The sequence below is a fragment of the Heterodontus francisci genome, chromosome 16 (genome assembly GCF_036365525.1).
Source record: "Heterodontus francisci isolate sHetFra1 chromosome 16, sHetFra1.hap1, whole genome shotgun sequence".
Taxonomy (NCBI): Eukaryota; Metazoa; Chordata; class Chondrichthyes; order Heterodontiformes; family Heterodontidae; genus Heterodontus; species Heterodontus francisci.
This window is the reverse complement of record NC_090386.1, coordinates 88,790,399-88,810,433: the sequence shown is the minus strand read 5'-3', so window position 1 is coordinate 88,810,433 and position 20,035 is coordinate 88,790,399. Positions and strand designations below refer to the sequence as shown.

At 44.2% G+C, this 20,035-nt stretch overlaps 1 protein-coding gene across 1 annotated transcript; it reads left to right on the top strand.

Annotated features, from left to right (window-relative positions):
- Window positions 1–364: 364 nt before the first annotated feature.
- Window positions 365–14,604, top strand: LOC137378346 (dynein light chain roadblock-type 2-like). The gene is made up of 4 exons (XM_068048608.1): window positions 365–437; window positions 3,823–3,898; window positions 11,623–11,790; window positions 13,772–14,604. Exons 1-4 carry the CDS (start codon window positions 435–437, stop codon window positions 13,822–13,824), a joined length of 300 nt encoding a protein of 99 aa, XP_067904709.1. The 5' UTR covers window positions 365–434; the 3' UTR covers window positions 13,825–14,604.
- Window positions 14,605–20,035: the final 5,431 nt, after the last annotated feature.

Genomic DNA, 20,035 nt, shown 5'->3' with positions numbered 1-20,035 from the left:
CTTTAAAGCAACTTGGGACACTTTGCTATTTTACGATGTCCTATAGGCGAAATCTAGCAATAACTTGTGTATTTAATAAGTGAACCCATTATGAAAGTAACACTAATGCTCTTTTGTTCCATTTTATCGTGATCTGCCCCATTAAAGGATCGATATCTAATTCCTTGAACCTGTGACTCTTGAAAAGTAGCAGAGTATCCGTGGATGTCAATCAACGGTGATTGACAGGGCGAACTCTGCAGTCTCCTGGACCAGGTGCCGCCCATTCATGAAAAGAATTGGAATGGTGTATCGTCGTTGATTGGCACTAAGATTACACCAATCAGCGCACGGGATGTATGGGGATGATGTCATTGCCAGCTGAAGGTACGTGGTGCGCAGGCGCGTTGGATGGTAGCTGGCTTTGGTTGAAACAGCTGCGAGTAACCTGGGAAATGGTGAGTTGTTTGCGCACCTTGTGCGGCAGGCAGTCTGCAAGCAAAGCAGGGAGGGGGAGAGCAGCTGGAACACCAATCGCTTTGCATAATTAGCCTCTTTATTTTTATTGCACCATGACCATGGCCTGGGCGGTGGTTTTGCAATCAACTGTCACAAAAGGAGTGTCGAATGATGTGAGAATTGGACAGTGATAGACATGTCCTTAATAATAGGAACGAATAACGAAAGCTCATATTTAAATATTGATCAACGACTTTGCGTTAAAATCTCTTCTGAGCTACAGACTCGATTAAAACTGGTTGAAACAATTTGCATATTTTGGATGGCAGGATATTAAAAGCCTCCGCGGCACCAACAGTGATGTTGAACACACCCACAATGGGTTGTGGCATCTGGTACATTGCTTCATCTTCAGAGGTTAATAAGGAGGAATATGTGTGGCAGGGCAGTGTTAGCAAGCTGCTGTGCTAATGACTGACTGAGTAAATGCATACTGAGCATTTATTGCAAGGAGATTGGAGTACAAGAATAAATAAGTCTTGCTACGCATGTACAGGGCTTTGGTGAAACCACACCTGGAATACTGTGCGCAGTTTTGGTCTCTATATTTAAGGAAGGATATACTTGCATTGGAGGCGATACAGCAAAGGGTCACTAGATTGGTCCCTGGGATGAGAGGGTAGGCTTATGATGAGAGGCTGAGTGAATTGGGTCTATCTTCTCTGGAGTTTAGAAAAATGAGAGGCGATCTTATTGAAACATACAAGATTCTGAAGGGTTTAACAGGGCAGACACCGAGGTTGTTTACCTTGGCTGGGGAATCTAGAACACAGAGACATAGTCTCATTTAGAACTGAGATGAGAAATTTCTTCACTCAAAGTGTTGTGATTCTTTGGAATTCTCTACCCAGAGGGTTTTGGATGTTCCATCATTGACTATGTTTAAGGCTGAGATGGATGGATTTTTGGTGTCTCAGGGAATCAAGGGATGTGGGGAGTGGGTGAGAAATGAAGGCCTGCTTGGGTCTGCAAATGAAACATGACTCGAGCCTGACAGAACCACATCCTACCCGAGTCCTTTCATTTTTTTCCCACGCCTGACCCAACCTGCTTACCGGAATAAAGTTGATTACATTAAAGAGGTTGTGCTCTACCTTGGATGGAATCGCTCACTGCAGACTAGTGCGGAGTGTTTCCCGCCTTGACATCCTGGCTGTCACAGTGTCTGACCTGACCCAAGCGCGAATGCCGGACCCATGAGAATGACCCGACCCAACCCGCACCCAACACGTTGTCGGGTAGCCATGCTCTAGTGAGAAAGAGTTGAAGCCGAAGATCAGCCGTGGTTGTATTGAATGGCAGAGCAGGCTTGCAGGGCTGTATAGTCTAGGTTTTTTTTTATATCTTGGCTTTTTTTTTCTCGTTTCAAAAGAGCCTGTTCCATGCAAGGTTTTTTGATGTTTTCATCAGATGTTGTTCTCCAGCAGTCTGATTGTAGGCTGCTGAGGTTTAACCTGTACAAGAAATGACACTTGATTCGGCAGCTATTTTATAGACTCTCAATTCCTTGGGTCTACAATGTTATTCTGCAAATGGGATTGTTTGTTCTTTGGAGAGCAGCCAGCAGAGGTGAATGGCGGAGGGTGGTGTTGTTAGTGGTTGTGCTTTTTGCTGCACTAATAATGCAAAAATGTGTCCACACAGGCCAGAAGGACCCTGGATTGGCTCTTTCAGTCTGTCAGTTTAGCTTCTCTCAGATAGTTCTGCAACTGCCCTAAGTAAAGACCTGCAAAGAAAAACCCAACCGAAGCCCAGTGGCGCAGTGGTTAGCACCGCAACCTCACAGCTCCAGCGACCCAGGTTCGGTTCTGGGTACTGCCTGTGCCGAGTTTGCAAATTCTCCCTGTGACCGGGTGGGTTTCCGCCGGGTGCTCCGGTTTCCTCCCACAGCCAAAGACCTGCAGGTTGATAGGTAAATTGGCCATTGTAAATTGCCCCTAGTGTCGGTAGGTGGTAGGAGAATTGAGGGAAGATGGGGATGTAGTAGGGAATATGGAATTAATGTAGGATTAGTATAAATGGGTGATTGTTGGTCGGCACAGACTCAGTGGGCCGAAGGGCCTGTTTCAGTGCTGTATTTCTCTATGACCTGACCCGACCATCAGTTTTCTGTTTCTGTTTTTCAGTTTCTTGCTGATCTGCACAAACTTAAAATAACTGTAACAAAACCACCATTCTAGTTCAAATATTAAACTAACGTTGGAGCCACTTGCCTGTGATAGAGCATTTCCGACCCAGCCCAACCCGAGCCCGAATACCAGACCAGGAAGTGCAACCCGTCCCGACCCGAAGCCGACACGTCGCCTGGTTCGGGTTGGGTAGCAGGCCTTCAGCCCTGAGCACCGTTGGGCAAAGGAGAGGAAACATCAGCTCCTCCTGATAGTTTTTTTCTCTCTCTCTCACCCATACATGAACTGTCAGGTGAAACGATAGGATCAGGGTCACATATGATGGCCAGTGGGTTGAGATATTGGAACGCTACTAGCACTCTTGGATCTGGAGCCCAGCATACGTCAGTAACCTTTGGACTTTCGGTGGATGGGGTGGGGGTAGGAATAAACATGGATTATATTGTCCAGTTACTGATAACAATGCTAGTAGTAAGGATGTGCTGTAGGTTACAGCCGCAAGCAGAGGGTGTGGTCTTTCACTGTGATGCAGAGCAAACATTTGCAAGGAGAGGTACGCCTGGGTGACAAGTTTATTACCTCCAGGGAGTTTACTGTAGGAGACATTGACAGACAGTCTGAAAGCAGACATCTCGCACTTCAGAAGTTAATTTCCCCTCTCCGACAACTGCCTCAGGCTGAAGCAAGACTCAGCCTCCTATTCAAGCTTAAGCTGAACTTCTGACCTTGTATTCTCCCCATCGTAAAGACTGCCTATTTCCAGTTCCTTTAATATCGCCCACCTCTATCCTGTCCTCAGCCCATTTGCCACTGAAACCCTCATTTATGTTGCTGTCAACTCCAGACTTGGCTATTCTGATGCACCCCTCTCCGGCTTCCCATTCCCTATCCTCTGAGCTTAAACTCATCCTAAGTTTCGCTGCCTGAAAATTGTCCCAGTCGCCTGTCATCTGCGTCCTCGCTCATCTGCAGTAATGCCCAGACCTCCAATAATCAAATGTAAAGTTCTAATCAGTTTTGTAAGTCCCTTGGCCTTTCTCCCTCTCCCTCTTTCCCCTCCAGCTGATTGGATTGGTGTCACAAGCTCTTCCAATCTCTTATCTGAAGCCATCAAAGAAATGTGGGAGGGTTAGGCAGAGTATTAAGAGCCCCTGGATATCACTGCGTGGCAGTATTAACTATTTTTTCTTTTCAGGCTGAAGTTGAAGAAACACTGAAGAGGATTCAAAGCCAGAGGGGTGTTGCAGGAATTATTGTTGTTAATGCAGAAGGTATTTAAAACTTTTTTTTTTGCATATTATATAGGATTGAATCTTCCAGGTTCATCCATTTATCTTCATGTTACGCTGTTTTTTTCCTCTAGGACCATGTCATTGTTGTTTAAGAAAATTTGTCACCATATGGTGAGATGACATCATTGGGATTGGAGGACATTGGGATGTATGTGATCTTATTGTGTTTTGGGGTATATGTTAACAAACTGGGTGGGGGCATTCATGGCATCTTATCAAACCTTAATGTAAAGTGCTTCGAATGGAGAAAGGGATGGTGATGGGAAATAATGCTGAACTCTACAGTGCCAAGTTTCAGTGACTAAAAATTTAGAAGTGCAAATTTAGAATTAACATCTGGAAGTTCTCAATACAAAGTGATCAACAGTTGGAGCGTTGGTGTTTATGGTAGTGTAATGCTTAAGGTCCATATGGAGACTGTGAGTTTGATATCACTCTATGGCAGGTTGAATTGAATAAACCTGGTAATTTGAGGGTTGACACCAGATAAATGGCCCTGAAAACCACTGGATTTTAACCCAACCAGTTTCCGTATTTCTTTCAGGGAAGGGAAAGGAAGGAATTGTGCCATCCCTACACAGTCTGCACAACATCCGACTCCAGTCCAACATTGCATGTTGCCTCTTATAATCAGGATTTGTCCGATTGATCATGAAAAGATCAGTGGAAACCCTAAAATAAAAGCAAAATACTGTGGATGCAGGAAATGTGAAATTAAAAATAAGAAATGCTGGAACCACTCAGCAGGTCTGGCAGCATCAGTGGAAAGAGAAGCAGAGTTAACGTTTCGGGTCAGTGACCCCCCTTTGGGACTAGCAAATATTAGAAATGTCAAAGGTTATAAGCAAGTGGGCCGGGGGTGGGGCAAGAAATAACAAAGGAGAAGGTGTAGATTGGACAAGGCCACATAGCTGACCAAGAGGTCATGGAGCAAAGGCAAACAATATGTTAATGGTGTGTTGAAAGACAAAGCATTAGTACAGATAGGGTGTTAACGAACTGAAGATTGAGCAGCAGCAAGTACAAACATGAAAAAAAATCAGTGGGTAAGCAAACTTAACAAACTACAATGAAATGAAATAAAAGGGAAAAAATTGTCAAAAATGTAAAAAAGAAAAAATAACTAAAAATAAAAGTAAAATGGGGGGCCCCGTCATGCTGTGAAATTATTGAACTCAATGTTCAGTCCGGCAGGCTGTAGTGTGCCTAATCGGAAAATGAGATGCTGTTCCTCGAGCTTGCGTTGATGTTCACTGGAACACTGCAGCAATCCCAGGACACAGATGTGAGCATGACAGCAGGGGGGAGTGTTGAAATGGCAAGCAGCCGGAAGCTCGGGGTCCTGCTTGCTGACTGAGCGGAGGTGTTCCGCAAAGCGGTCACCCAGTCTGCGCTTGGTCTCCCCAATGTAGAGGAGACCACATTGTGAGCAGCGAATACAGTATACTGTATACTGACCTCCGGTCAGTCCGCAAGCGGAACCCCGAGCTTCCGGTTGCTTGCCATTTCAGCACTCACCCCTGCTCTCATGCTCACATCTCTATCGTGGGCTTGCTGCAGTGGAAACCCTAGATGTACTGCGTATATCGGATTTCTGCCAAAGTTACAGCAGCAGATCAGGAGAGGAAATTCTTAGTGTTAATGCCTGCTGAGGTGGCCTCACAAGATATTCAGTTGTATCAAGAAGAAACCCCATCAGCTCAGAGATGGGCTATCCCAAGAATAAATACAAAAAAAGTGGACTTCCAGGTAGGATAGGAAAGCCAAAGACCTTGGCATCCTTTCCCATAGTTGGGGGGTCTATAGCTTTTTTCTGGATCATAGCAAATAGGCGCAGGAGGAGGTCATCCAGCACGTCGAGCCTTTTCCACCATTCAAACAGATCATGGCTGATCATCTACCTCTACGCCATGTTTCCCTATTATCCCCATATATCTTCATGTCGTTAGTATTCAGAAATCTATCGATTTCTGTCTGAACATGCTCCATGATTGAACTTCCACAGCCCTCTGGGGAGAGGATGGACGAGGATGAGCTGCTTTGTCATTTGTATCTATTGTGTGACTCACCTCAGGAACAGCATGGAGGTGATAACTGTGATGGAAAAGCCAAAATTTGTATTGTCACAGAATCTTGGAATTGTTACAGCACAGAAGGGGGCCATTCAGCCCATTGTGTCAGCGCTGGCTCTCCGAAGGAGCAATTCACCCAGTGCCACACCCTCACCTTCTCCCTGTTGCCCTGCACATTCTTCCTTTTCAGATAACAATCCAATGACTTCTTGAATGGCTTGATTGAACCTGCCTCCACCACACTCTCAGCTAGTGCATTCTAGATCCCAACCACTCTGCATTAAAAGGTTTTTCCTCATGTCACCATTGCTTCTTTTGCCAATTGTTACGACTGAGGCAGGAGGAGTGTACTATTCTAGTTCCACTTTTCCTTGGTTACAACATATATTTAAATATTTTTCCCACTTACTGATACAGTCAATCGTTGTCTATTTTTTTATCCCAGAGTAAAGCACAACAAACAGTTTTCTTTAATAAACCACAAAATTATCAGTTTATTATAAAGAAGTCTTAACCAGTAATGCAGTAAAGCAAAAACACACAGATTGAAATATTAAAGTTCCCTTTTTACCTTAGCTCCCTCTCTCTCTCTCTCGCACACGCACACACAAACACATGCACCAGTTGACTGGAAAAATAAAGGAAGTTTTGTTTTTAGAGCTCTATTACAGACAAAAAAAACCACTTGGGTCGAATACTTGCTCATTCTTGAAGAAATAGCAGATGAGATATGTTGTGTTCCAAAACTGGCATACAGTCTGGCCTCCGAGTACACGTAGATGGGTCACTGGGATCTTTTAGAACAGTTCTTTTCAAGCGGCATTGACAATTAATTTAGCAGGCTTTTCTTCAAAAACAGGAGATGAGATGAGTTGACACTGTGGATTTCTCAGGGTCTTTTAGAGAAGTGCTGTAAAGCTGAGCTGGGTTGTGGTCTTCTCTCCTTCCTTGGCAATTCCCTTCTCTCCTGGGAGGTTCTCTGTTTATTGAGCTGGAAGTCACGTAGTTTCCTGGAAAGGCTTATTGTTACTGGAAGTCATGCGGTTTCCTGGAAAGACTTGTTTTCCTCAAGACCTCTGAGACCCTTTTAAAAAAAAAAACATTTCCAGGGACTGTTTTTCAAAGTCAAGTGACCTTTACGTGACCCCCTTGAAACCCCCAAAGTTCTTCAATCTTTCAAAAATGAATCCTCAAAAAATGTATTTAACTAAACACAGAGGCACTTTCATAACACAGTTACCTTAAATCTGTGCCCTCTTATTCTCAATCTTTCCACCAATGGGAGGAGTTTTTCTCTATCTACTCTGTCCAGTCAACTCATGATTTTGGATACCGCTATCAAATCTCCTTTCAACCTTCTGTTCTCCAAGGAAAACCATTCCAACTCTCCAATTTATCTATATAACTGAAGTTCCTCATTCCTGGGACCATTCTCGTGAATCTTTTCTGCATTCTCTCCTATGCCTTCACATCTTTCCTAAAGTGTGGCACCCAGAACTGGATTCAGTATTCTAGTTGAGGCTTAGCCAATGTTTTATACATGTTTAACATGACTTCCTTGCTCTTGTACTCTATGCCCTATTAATAAAGGCTAGGATGCTGTATGCTTTAGTGACTGCTCTCTCAACTTGTCCTGCCACCTTCAATGATTTATGCACATATACACCCATGTCTCTCTGCTCCTGCCCCCCCCCCTTTACAGTTGTACCCTTTATTTTATATTTTCTCTCGTGTTCTTACCAAAATAATCACTTCACACTTCTCTGCCCATTCCACCAGTCTGTCTATGTCCTTTTAAGATTCTAATACTATCCTCCTCACAGTTCACGATGCTTGCAACATAGGACTTAGGAGCAGGAGTAGGGCTTCAGCCCCTCGAGCCTGCACTGCCATTCGATGAGACCAAAACCAGATCAGCCATGACCTTAATTTCACTTTCCTGTCTGCCCCCCATAACCCTTGACCTCCTTATGTATCAAAATCTATCTAACTCTGCCTTGAATAAATTCAATGACTCAGCCTCCACTGCTTTCTGTGGAAGAGAATTCCATAGACTAATGACCTTTTGAGGAAAAAAAAGAAATTCTCCTTATCTCCATCTTAAAAGAGAGACCTCTTATACTTAAACTGTGTCCCCTAGTTCTAGTCTCCCCCACAAGAGGAAACGTCCTCCCGGTGTCCACTCAATCGGGTTCCCTCAGGATCTCATATGTTTCAATTCGATCACCCCTCATTCTTCTAAACTCTAATGGGTATAGGCTCAACTTGTTCAACCTTTCTTCATAAGATAATCTCTTCATCCCTGGAATTGGTAAAGTGAACCTTCTCTGAACTGCCTTTAATGCAGTTATATCCTTTTTCAATTAAGGACACCAGTATTGTACACAGTACTCCAGATGTGGTCTTGCCAAGTTCCTGTACAGCTGCAGTAAAACTTCCCAACTTTTATATTCCATTCCGCTTGCAATAAATGGTAACATTCCATTTGCTGTACCTGCATACTCACCTTTTGCAATTCATGTACCAAGGCACCCAGATCTCTTTCCATTTAAATAGTATACAGCTTTTCTATTCCTGCCAAAGTGGACAAGTTCACATTTTCCCACATTATACTCCAAAGGCCAAATTTTTGCCCATTCATTTAGCTGCCATACATTTGGTCCCTTCATCCAAGTTATTGATATAATTGTAAATAGTTGAGACCCCAGTACTGATCCCTGTGGCACTCCACTAGTTACAGCTTGCCAACCCGGAAAAGACACACTTATCCCTACTCTCTGCTTCCTGTTAGCTAACCAGTCCTTTATCCATGCTAATGTGTTACCCCCTACACCATGTGCTCTTTTCTTGTGTAGTAACCTTTGATGTGGCACCTTATCAAATGCCTTTTGGAAATCTAAGTACACCACATCAACAGGTTCTTCTTTATCTACCTTGCTTGTTACTTCCTTGAAGAACTCTAATAAATTAGTTAAACACAATTTCCCTTTCACAAAAACATGTTAACTCTGTCTGAACCCATTATGATTTTCTAAGTATCCTGCTATAACTTCCTTAATAATGGATGCTAGTAATCTCCCTATGACGGTTTACAAGTTTCGTATCATCTGCAAATTTTGAAATTGTGCCCTGTCCACCAAGGACTAGGTCGTTAATATATATCAAGAAGAGCAAGGGTCTTAACATTGACCCTTGGTAAACTCCACTATAAACCATCCTCCAGTCTGGAAGAACTTCCATTTAATCACTGCTCGTCTCCTGTCAGTCAGCTAATTTCGTTTCCATGTTGCTACTGTACCTTTTATTCCATGAGCTATAACTTTGCTCACAAGTCTGTTGTATGGCACTTTATCAAATGCCTTTTGGAAGTCCATGTGCACCACATCAACAGCATTACCCTCATCAACCCTCTCTGTAACCTCATCAAAAAACTCCAAGTTAGTTAAACACAGAAACTGTTTTCCTTAGCGGAGGTGTCAGTAACCAGGCATATAGATTTAAGGTAAGGGGCAGGAGGTTTAGAGGAGATTTCAGGAAAAAAAATTTCACCTAGAGGATGGTTGGAATCTGGAACACACTGCCTGAAGGGGTGGTAGAGACAGGGACCCTCACAACATTTAAGTATTTAGACGAGCACTTGAAACGCCATAGCATACAAGGCTACGGGCCAAGTGCTGGAAAATGGGATTGGAATAGATAGGTGCTTGATGGCCAGCGGAGACACGATGGGCCTATTTCTGGGCTGTATAACACTGACTGTATGATAATTTGCCCTTAACAAATCCGTACTGTTTCCTTAATTAAGCTGCATTTGTTAAATGTAATTTTTTCCCCCTAGTTTGTTTCATAAATCACATGTCAGCAGAGTATATTTTGGGCAGGTATTTGGTCTCCTTACCTAAGAAAGGATATACTTCCCTTCGAGAGGGTGCAGTGAATGTTAACTAGATTGGACAACCCTTTCATCCCAGGAATCAATGAGGAAAGATTGAGTAGATTGGGTCTATATACTCTGGAGTTTAGAAGAATGAAAGATGATCTCATTGAAATGTATAAAACTCCTTGGAACAGAGAAAGCTGGGGGGAGATCTGATTGAAATGTAATTAACTGTGAGCAGCCTGGTAGAGTGGAGGTGAAGGGGCCTATTTACCTTAGAGAGGTAAGTGACTCAGGGGCATATATAAAGTGATTGGCAGAAAGATTAGAGGGGAGATGAGGTAAATATTTTTCACCCAGAGGGTGGTAGGGGTCTGGAATTCACTGCCTGAAAGGGTAGTAGAGGGAGAAACCCTCAACTCATTTAAAAGTTGTCTAGATATGGAAGGTGGGATTAGGCTGGGTGGCTTGTTTTTCAGCCGGCGCAGACACAATGTGCCAAGTGGCCTCCCTCTGTGCGGTAAACTTTCTATGATTCTAACTGAAGGCCTGCCACCCGACCCGAATCCGACGGGACCCGATGAGGTGTCGGGTTCGGGTCGGGCCACACTGCTGGGTCCGAGTGGGGCCGGATCCGGGTCGGGGACACACAGCAAGGTAAGTGTTAAATGTTATAAACTTACCTAAGCTGGGAGTCCGAGACGTCAAGTAGGGAAACTGAGTCCGCGCAGTGAGCGTGTGAGCGTCTCTATGACGTCATCACGCTCATGCTGCAGCTTCCAGGAGATTGGGAGTCAGAAGGTAAGTGAATGGAACGTTGCGGTGGTCAGGTTGGGCTTGGGGGAAAAATGGAGGGACTCGGGCCAGGTCGGACTCGGGTTCCACGTGGTTCCATCGGGTTTGGGTCGGGTTTTTTTTGGTCACGAGCAGGCCTTTAATTCTAACTGTCCAAGCAGAACTTGACTTTATTCCGAATATGCAGCATTTGTGACAATGGCAAACTAAACATGATGTGATTTCCGAGAGAGGTTTGTGGGGGGGGTGGCGGGGGGAGGGGGGGTGGTCAGAGTGGAACTCTCCAGATTATTTTTTCCCCTCTTGGCCCTGGTTTTTTTTTCTGCCTTGCCAAGGAGATTGCATGGCTGCAGCAGAGAGGGAAAGACAGGAGGGAGGAAGAGTGTCCAGCCATGATGTTCCAGCCATCATGCTGTGGGGAGGTCTTGAAAAGAAACAAAAAAGATTGTATTTTTATGCACTTTTCATGACCGCCAGACATCTCAAAGGACTTTGCAAACAATGAAGTACTTGTTGAAACGTAGTCACTTGTGATGTAGGAAACATGGCAGCCAATTTGCACACAGCAACCTCCCACAAACTGCAATGTGATAATGACCAGATAATCTGTTTTGAGATGTTGTTTGAGGGTTAAATATTGGCCTGGACACCAGGAAGAACTCCTCTGCTCTTTGAAATAGTGCCATCGAATCTATTATGTCCACCTGAGAGGGTAGATGGTGCCTCAGTCTGATATCTCATCAGAGAAACTGCACTTCTGACACTGCAGCATTTCCTCTGTACCGCATTGAAATTTCAGCCTAGATTTTTGTGCTCAAGTCCTGGTGTGGGACTTGAACCCGGAATTTCTGATTCAGAGGCAAGATTGTTACCAACTGAGCCACAGCTGGTGCTGAGCAGCTGGGGTTTTCCTGGCCATCATTGTCACGTGATTTGTAAGCCATTCTTCTTTTTCTAAGGTATTCCAATCCGGACAACCATGGATAATGCGACCACAGTCCAGTACGCAGGGCTTATCCATCAATTGTCCATGAAAGCTCGGAGCACCATCCGGGATATTGATCCGCAGAATGACCTCACTTTCCTCAGAATCCGCTGCAAGAAGAATGAAATCATGGTTGCACCTGGTAAATGTGGTTTATTTTAATCTGTCCTTCAGACATATTTTGAGTTACTTTCCTCCAGGATAAAAGCTTTAAAGCAGGGTTATTAGCTCTCTAATGGCCTGGTAGGTGAGAGCACCACTGGCATGGTGCCAACCAGTGCAGTTCAGAAGCTTCAAGATTTGATTCCTGGTCTGTGCTGTGTTATCTGATCTCTACTGGAACAGCAGTAGGGGAGCTGCAGTTAGCCACTGGAGTGAGTAAGAGAAGTAAATGTCAGTCTGGATTCCCCACTGCTGCTTGCATATTCAAGCAAGTGTTTGTGCATGGGAGAACAGGATATACAGGGCAAAGAAAAGGCTAATGTTCACTGCCCAAGCTCCTGTGAAGTATAAAATTTAAGTGAGGCTCTTTGAGGGTTCCCAACTTGAGAGAGCACTTTCCATAAACACCTTTGCCTCTCTACCTTAACATCTTCCAGTTAAAACCTATCATCTTTGACCAAGGAGAAGAGGAAACATTGAGGGAAAAACGACATTGTAATGATGGCAACGTGTGCAGAATATAACAATAGTGACATGCATTTATATAGTGCACATAACGTAGAAAAACATCCCAAAGCATGTGACAGAGGTATGATTAAAAGAATGGATGCTGCGCCAAAGAGGCAGATATTTGGAGGGATGACTAAAGCTTAGTTAAAGATGGTAGGTTTTAAGGAAGATGTTAAAGTTGGAGAGGGAGGTGGAGAAGCAAGGGATGCTTTATGGAAGGAGCTTCAGGAAGTGGGACCTAGGCAGCTGAAAGTATGGCCACTAGTGATGGGGGCAGCGGGAGGGGACGGTGGAATGGATAAAATGCCAAAGTCACGAGGAATGGTGAGTTCAAGGGACATTGCAGAAAGTTGGCGAAATAGAGGAGCAAAGTGATGAAGAGATTCAAACACGAGGAAGGGAATTTAAAATTTGTAATGTGGGGAGACTGGGAAGGGTTGGTGAGGATAGGGGTGATGGGTATGTGGGAATTGCTGTAGTTTGAGGATAGGAGGCCAGCCAGGAGAATATCGGAATTGTTGATTTTGGAAGTGACAAAAGCATGGATGAATATTTCAGAATCAAATGTGTTCAGGCAGAGGTGGAATGGTTGATGTTACGAAAGTGGAAGTAGGCCATTATTGTGATGGAGAGAATGTAGTGCATTTGTGTAGCGTTGAATATGGTACCATAGTTGCAAATACTCCGCCTGAAACAATGGCCAGGGCACGAGAAGGAATCAGTAGCAAGGGAATGGATTTTGATGTGGGGACTGAATACAATGGCTTCAGTCTTACCAATGATTTGCCAGAATAAATTGCTGTCTGAAAAATGAGGCAGTGGAGTGCTGGAGATGTAGAACTGGGTGTCAGTGGCATAGATGTGGAGTTGAGGCCTTGTCTTTGGATGTTGTCACCAAATGGCAACATATAGATGAGGAAGACGAGGGGGCCAAGAATAGATTTAGGTGACTCCCAAAGTGATGGTGCAGGGATTTCAAGAGAACCCATGTAACAGTGGTTCCAATCAGATAGGTAGGTGAGGGCAGTCACACTGAGCTGCACACCGGAGAAGAGGCATTGGAGAATGGCTCGTTCGATTGTGTCAGAGGCGGCAGAGTGGCTGAAGAGCATGAGGAGGGATAGCTCACTATGGTCACGATCACAGTGTCATTTGTGACTTTGGTTAGGGTCACTGCGTTGTGCGGGGTGGAAATCTGATTAGAGGGAGTTACAGGAAAGGTGGGCACATATTTGTGATGCGATGACCATCTGAATAAACCGAGACTGTCGGAAGAAACTTTTGTTCAGATTGCATGTTAACAGCAATTCTCATTCATTAAGCGTTAGTGAAAGGGAGGAAGTGACCTAAAATCTACTTCCACAGACTCCAAACAGGGATCTTGTTATTTTTTAATTGCTTGTGAAGATGAACATTTTACTAATTTTGTGCAATTTTGTTTGCCCCGACAGATAAGGAATATTTACTGATTGTCATCCAGAATACCAACGAATCATCTCTGTAATGTCGCAACGAACAAACTTTTGAACAGTTTTGAGGTCACAGAAACGCTCATTTACGCGACAGTAATTTGAAATCTCTGTGCACACTGGTCCCACCATTAACTCCTGTACTTCAGTGATGCTTTTCCTGAAACAAGTGACTGCGTTCTGTCTCTTCCATGAGTGGTTGAATGAGTCCATTGTCCACTGCCCAACCCTTTTGCTGCTGGTAACATGTCGTGCACTTGCTCATTTTTATTTGATATCTTTTAGCCATTGAGTCATCAGGAGAGGCTGTCTCCATTTTTATTGGTCTGCTCCTGCTACATTTTAAACACCATCAGTCGGTATTGAAATGAATTACTTGCACAGCTTTCCCGCTTGGAAAATTAGAGCTAATTCCCAACTTAATTTACAGCATTTTAACAAATAATGGTCTCCTTGTTTAAAATTATAGGGCTTTGAATAGCTAACCAGTTTTATTTTCACACATAACGAGTTGGTTTATTATCAAGGCTAAAGTATTTGGGTAGAGTTTGTAGATGTGCGATTAAACTCAGAAAACAAAGTAGGATATTTTCGGATTGGAAAACATGGTAATGAAAATGATTGAGCCTCAGAGTGCCAATCTATCTTCATTCTTCCCTCCAAAAAAATGTTTGTTGAAAAGATCCATAAAAGAGCTGTAGTATATATTGGCTGCAGGAGTCATTTTTGACAGTTTGCAATATGCTGGTTGGTTGGAAGGGGAAACAGAGGGACGATTGTGTTTTATTGAAAATAAAACATGTTGCTTCCACAAACATTTGTCCTTTGCTTATTTAACCAAGCATCCTTGTTATCCCTCCATGGCCTCGTCCCTCCCTATCTCTGTAATCTCCTCCAGCCCCACAACCTTCCAAGATATCTGCACTCGTCTAATTCAAGCCTCTTGATTTTAATCACTCCACCATTGGTGGCCATGCCTTCAGTTTTGGAATACCCTCACTACACCTTTCCGCACCTCCACCTCGCTCTCCTCCTTTAAGACACTCCTTTTAAAACCTATCTCTTTGACCAAGCTTTTGGTCATCTGACCCAATATCTCCTTTTGTGGCTTTGTGCCATACTTTGTTAAATAATGCTCCTGTGAAGCGCCTTGGGCTGCTTTATTAAGTTAAAGGCACTATATAAATATAAGTTGTTGTTGTATCCGTATGTCTGCTTAAAGCATCATATTGACAGCCATGTTTTTAAGTTGGCAAACGCACAAGTTCAGAATTATCTTTACTACTTTCCAGAGGAGGGTTGAAGTTTGGCGTGTCTTAAGTGGAGGCTGGGTCTATTATATGTGAGGGCATTGTCAGCACAAAATCTACCAGGTTGGTTTTGAAGTGGAGGATGCGTAGGGATGATGTAAAGTATTAAAACACTCTCCTGCCATGCATTGGAGTGATGGAGCTGTTTCCTGATCACCATTCTCTACACTGTTACTGCTCTCGCTTGACAAAGTCGTCAACCTGTCTCCTTTCTCTGGCACAGTCCGTATGTCCCTCAAAACATCTGCAACTTTCAACCCCACCGTTCTTGCCAACTTCCACCCCCGCTCCACCCTTCCCCTTCTTTCCTGAGTCCTGGGTGTGTTGTTGCCTCATAATTATTCCCAAAGGTTGAGTTGACATTCCAGGGCAGGATTGAGGGAGTGCAACGCTGCCTGAGGTGCCATCTTTCGGATACAACGTTTCACTGAGGCCCCATCTACCCACTCAGGTGGACATAAAAGATCCCGTGGCACTATTTTGAAGAAGAGTAGGGGAGTTATCCTCGGCGTCCTGGCCAATAATTATCCCTAGAAATCAATATCACTAAAACAGATTATCTTGTCACGTTGCTGTTTTGTGGGAGCTTGCTGTGCATAATTTGGCTGCCACATTATCTACATTACAACAGCAACTACACTTAAAAAAAGTGGGTGTCCTGAGGTTGTGAAAGGCGCTATAAAAATGCAAGTCTTTCTTTTCTCCGTCCCTTGCCATTCCATGTTCAAGATTATCCATGCTGGCTCACGCCCAACACACAAGACTGAGGCCACACTGTGCACAATCTCGTACCTGCCTCTCCCTCAACCCCTAAGCTATGTCACTTGCTGAACTGCCTGTCTGTCATTAACCTGGCTGAACCAGAACTTCAACTTAAGTATTGGCATAACCGATGCCTGTCTTTCTGTAAATGCTTCCGTACCACTGGCCTCAATTCTGATTGACCTCTCCAGCTGTCACCTCCAGCTAAATTTAGAGGTGCAGAGCCTTGATGTACTCAGGTCAGGAGCTCCAGTTTCTCCCACCCCCACCTCTTCCCCCTCCCCCCCCCCCACCACCAAATCATCAGCAAGAGCCCTCCCTTTTACCTCCACAACACTGTCTACTCTGCCCCTATCTCTCCCTCTATGCCACTGAAAAGCATATCCACAGTTTTACGACTATGATCAATCCTCTCTGTGTTGATCTCCTTGCCTCTACTAACCCCAACCATACAAGACACTGCATCCTGTGTCCTCACCTACATCGCAGCTCACATCCCCAATATGCCTGGCCTCATTGAACCTCACTGCTCCATGATTCCCATGCCCTTCACATTCTGTGTCTCTACCTGCTGGGATACTCTCCTCCAGCATCCCTGACTTCTCACCTCCCTCCCTGCCCTCAAAACAATAGCAACTTGCATTTATATAGCACCTATAACATAGTAAAACATCCCAAAGCACATCACAGGAGCATAATCAGACAAAACATGACATTGAGTCATGTAAGATATTAGGACAGGTGACCAAAATCTTGGTCAAAGAGGTGGGTTTTAAGGAGCATCTTAAAGAAGGAAAGAAAGACACAGGTTTAGGGAGGGAATTCCAGAGTTTAGGGCCTGGGCAGCTGAAGGCACAGTCACCAATGGAAGGGCGAAGAAAATCGTCAATGCACAAGACTGCAAAACTGGAGGAACGCAGAGATCTCAGAGGGTTGTGGAGCTGGAGGAGGTTATAGAGGTAGGGAGGACATTGGAGGGATTTGAGCATAAGAACTTTAAATTTGAGGGGTTGTTGGACCAGTCTCTCTGAAACTCTTCCGTGTTTTTCCCTCTCCAATTCCTCCATTTCTCCTCCCTTCATGATCAGTCGCAATTTGATGGGTCTCTGTGCCTGTGAAGGATGTTAAATCAATGAACCTTGTTGTCCCTGTGTGGGCCGGGGAGGAGCTTCTGAGGTACAACCGGAAGAGTCATCTCAAGTTGCTTGCACTAATTCTTCAGAGCCAGTGATCCAATGGGCTTGTCACACCATCGGCAGCAGCTTACCGTCAAGAATCCAGAGTTTTGTCAGAAGTTCCTTCTTTCTGTTTCCCGACCCCCATTTTACTTCCTTCTCCTCCTCCCACCATTTCACAGACAGTCACAGCCCTTGCTACTTCAACCAAATGACCATTTATCATGTGTGAGCTTAACCAAGACTGATCCTAACCAGATAGCTCTGTGGAGAGCCAGCATAGACTCGATGCGCCACATGGCCTCCTTCTGTGCTGTTACTGACCCTATGACAAAATCTAACCTGGATCACAACCAAGTCTAATTCTCCCAGACCAATGATGTGAATGGGAACTTTGGCTAACTCTGGGACTTCATACCTCCCCACCTCTGCCACTTTCTAACTCTGAGCCCTAAGCTAAGATCAGCTAATTGTACTAACCAAAGCTCATACTGGAACTGCTTGCCTCTGTACGACTCAGTCCCACACCACGCACTGTACATATAATTTTGTAAACTCAGGATTTCTTAAGTAGGTTTCTGTGCTGGGCTACTGGCCAGATAAGAGCAGTTGGTTGAGAGAAGTATGGCTCCAAAGCCTGCTGGCTCCAAAACCGCACTTAAATGGGTGACTGTCACAGCGTACAGAATCATAGCTTCTGAATCCAGTGTTCGTTCCACATCCTGTGGCACATTAAGGTTGAAAGAATTGGCTTGGAGTCAATCCACAGTTGGTTCAGAGTGGCTTTGAGCTACTGGACTAGGCTGTAACTAGAAAAGATGATTGACAGAACATTATTGGCACTTTGCAGATAAGCCAAGCGGCAAAAAGCTAAATTCTGTTTAATAAATGTATGGAATTATTTTCGCCAGAAAGAATGATTATGTTCAGTGAGTTAGAACATGCTCTGATCTGGAAGACCAGCCATGGCTCAGTGGGTAACACAAACATTCTCACTGCTGAGTCAGAATGTTGAGAGTTCAAATCCCATTCCAGGAATTCCACTTCCACTGAGGAAGTGCTGCACTGTCAGAGGTGCCATCTTTTGGATGAGCCATTAAAGTGCAGCCCTGACTTCACTCTCAGGTTAACGTAAAAGATCCTCTGGCCCTATTTTGAAGAAAAGTAGGGGAGTTCTCCCCAGTGTCCTGGCCATTATTTACCCCTGAACCAACGTCACAAAAACAGATTATCTGGCCATTATCACATTGCTGCTTGTAGGATCTTGATGTGCACAAATTGGCTGTTGCATTTCCTACATTACAGCAGTGACTGCACTCAAAAAAAAAAAAACTTCATTGACTGTAAAGCACTTTGAGGCATCCGGTGCTTGTGAATGATACCATATGTTGTGGGACGACCTTAAAACCAGACCACCTTAAGGACTGCAGGTGAACATCAGAGGAAGTGATGTCGAGTCACACGTGACCGGTTAGTTGTGAAAGGAGCCCGAGATAGTAAGACATGTTCAAGACTAGCTCTTGCAGTTACTATTGTGCATATATGTTCCAGTTCTGCTATAATAAAACCCCACATTTATTTTGAATGTGACTTGTATTCCCGTAACTCTTAACAATAGATCACACACCAAGGGACAAGAAATATTGCACCATATAAATGTGGCACAGAAACAGGCCCTTCGGCCCATCGTGTCTGTGCCGGCTGTAAAGCACCTAACTATTCTAATCCTGTTAAACTGAGGCCCTGTCAGGTGGATGTAAAAGATCCCATGGCACTATTTTGAAGAGGAGCAGGGGGTTATCCCTGGTGTCCTGGCCAATATTTTCCCCTCAACCAATGTCACTAAAAGAAACTGATGGACTGGTAATTTTATTTTATTTAGAGATATAGCACTGAAACAGGCCCTTCGGCCCCCCAAGTCTGTGCTGACCAACAACCACCCATTTATACTAATCCCACATTAATCCCATATTCTCCACCACATCCCCACCATTCTCCTACCACCTACTTACACTAGGGGCAATTTACCCATCAACCTGCAAGTCTTCGGCTGCGGGAGGAAACCGGAGCACCCGGCGGAAACCCACGCAGACACAGGGAGAACTTGCAAACTCCGCACAGGCGGTATCCAGAACTGAACCTGGATCGCTGGAGCTGTGAGGCTGCGGTGCTAACCACTGCGCCGCATTTATATGGTGCAATATTTCTTGTCCCTTGGTGTGTGATCTATTGTTAAGAGTTACGGGAATACAAGTCTCATTCAAAATAATTATTGTAGCAGTCCTGGAACATATATTTATCTCATTGCTGTTTGTGGGAGCTTGCTGAGTTCAAATTGGCCCCTGGATTTTCCTCTATTACAGTAGTAACTCTACCTCAAAAGTGCTTCCTTGGCTTTAAAGTCTTTGGGACACTTTAGGCCACGAAAGGCGCTATAATAATGCAAGTTTTTACAATTTGTTGGGATTTAAGTTCAGCCCAGATGTGAAAGCAATTGCCATGGTTCCTTCACCACGCATTGGAAAATTCTGCCAGTGGTTGTGATAATCAAGGTCATTAAAAAAAATTGTAATATTCTCCAAATCAGTTGGATATGAATTTTCTTTTCCACGTTAACCTCTATATTAGTTCTTGGGTTGCTTCATTCTGCATTTCCAGCAGAGGGAGCATATGATCTCTAGATAGTAAACCTACGCAGGGTATTAAACAGACATGAATTCGACACCTTAAACTGGTTTAACTTGACCTCTTGTCAGCCATTTGAGTGGCAGGAGTTGATTCTGAACATAATTATGGCTTCACAAGCTGCTGGGAGGTTTAAGTACTGGTTGTATATGCAGGCCTTGCAAAGTAATTGGAGAATAACACACTGGATTGCTAACAAGGTGAAGCCATTTTAGAGGGCAAAACTGGTAGATATTCAAATGCGCCTCTGGTAATCTTCTGCTAGAGGTAAACATTTCTGAACTTAAGTTTCTAACCTGTTTAATAGAAGCTTG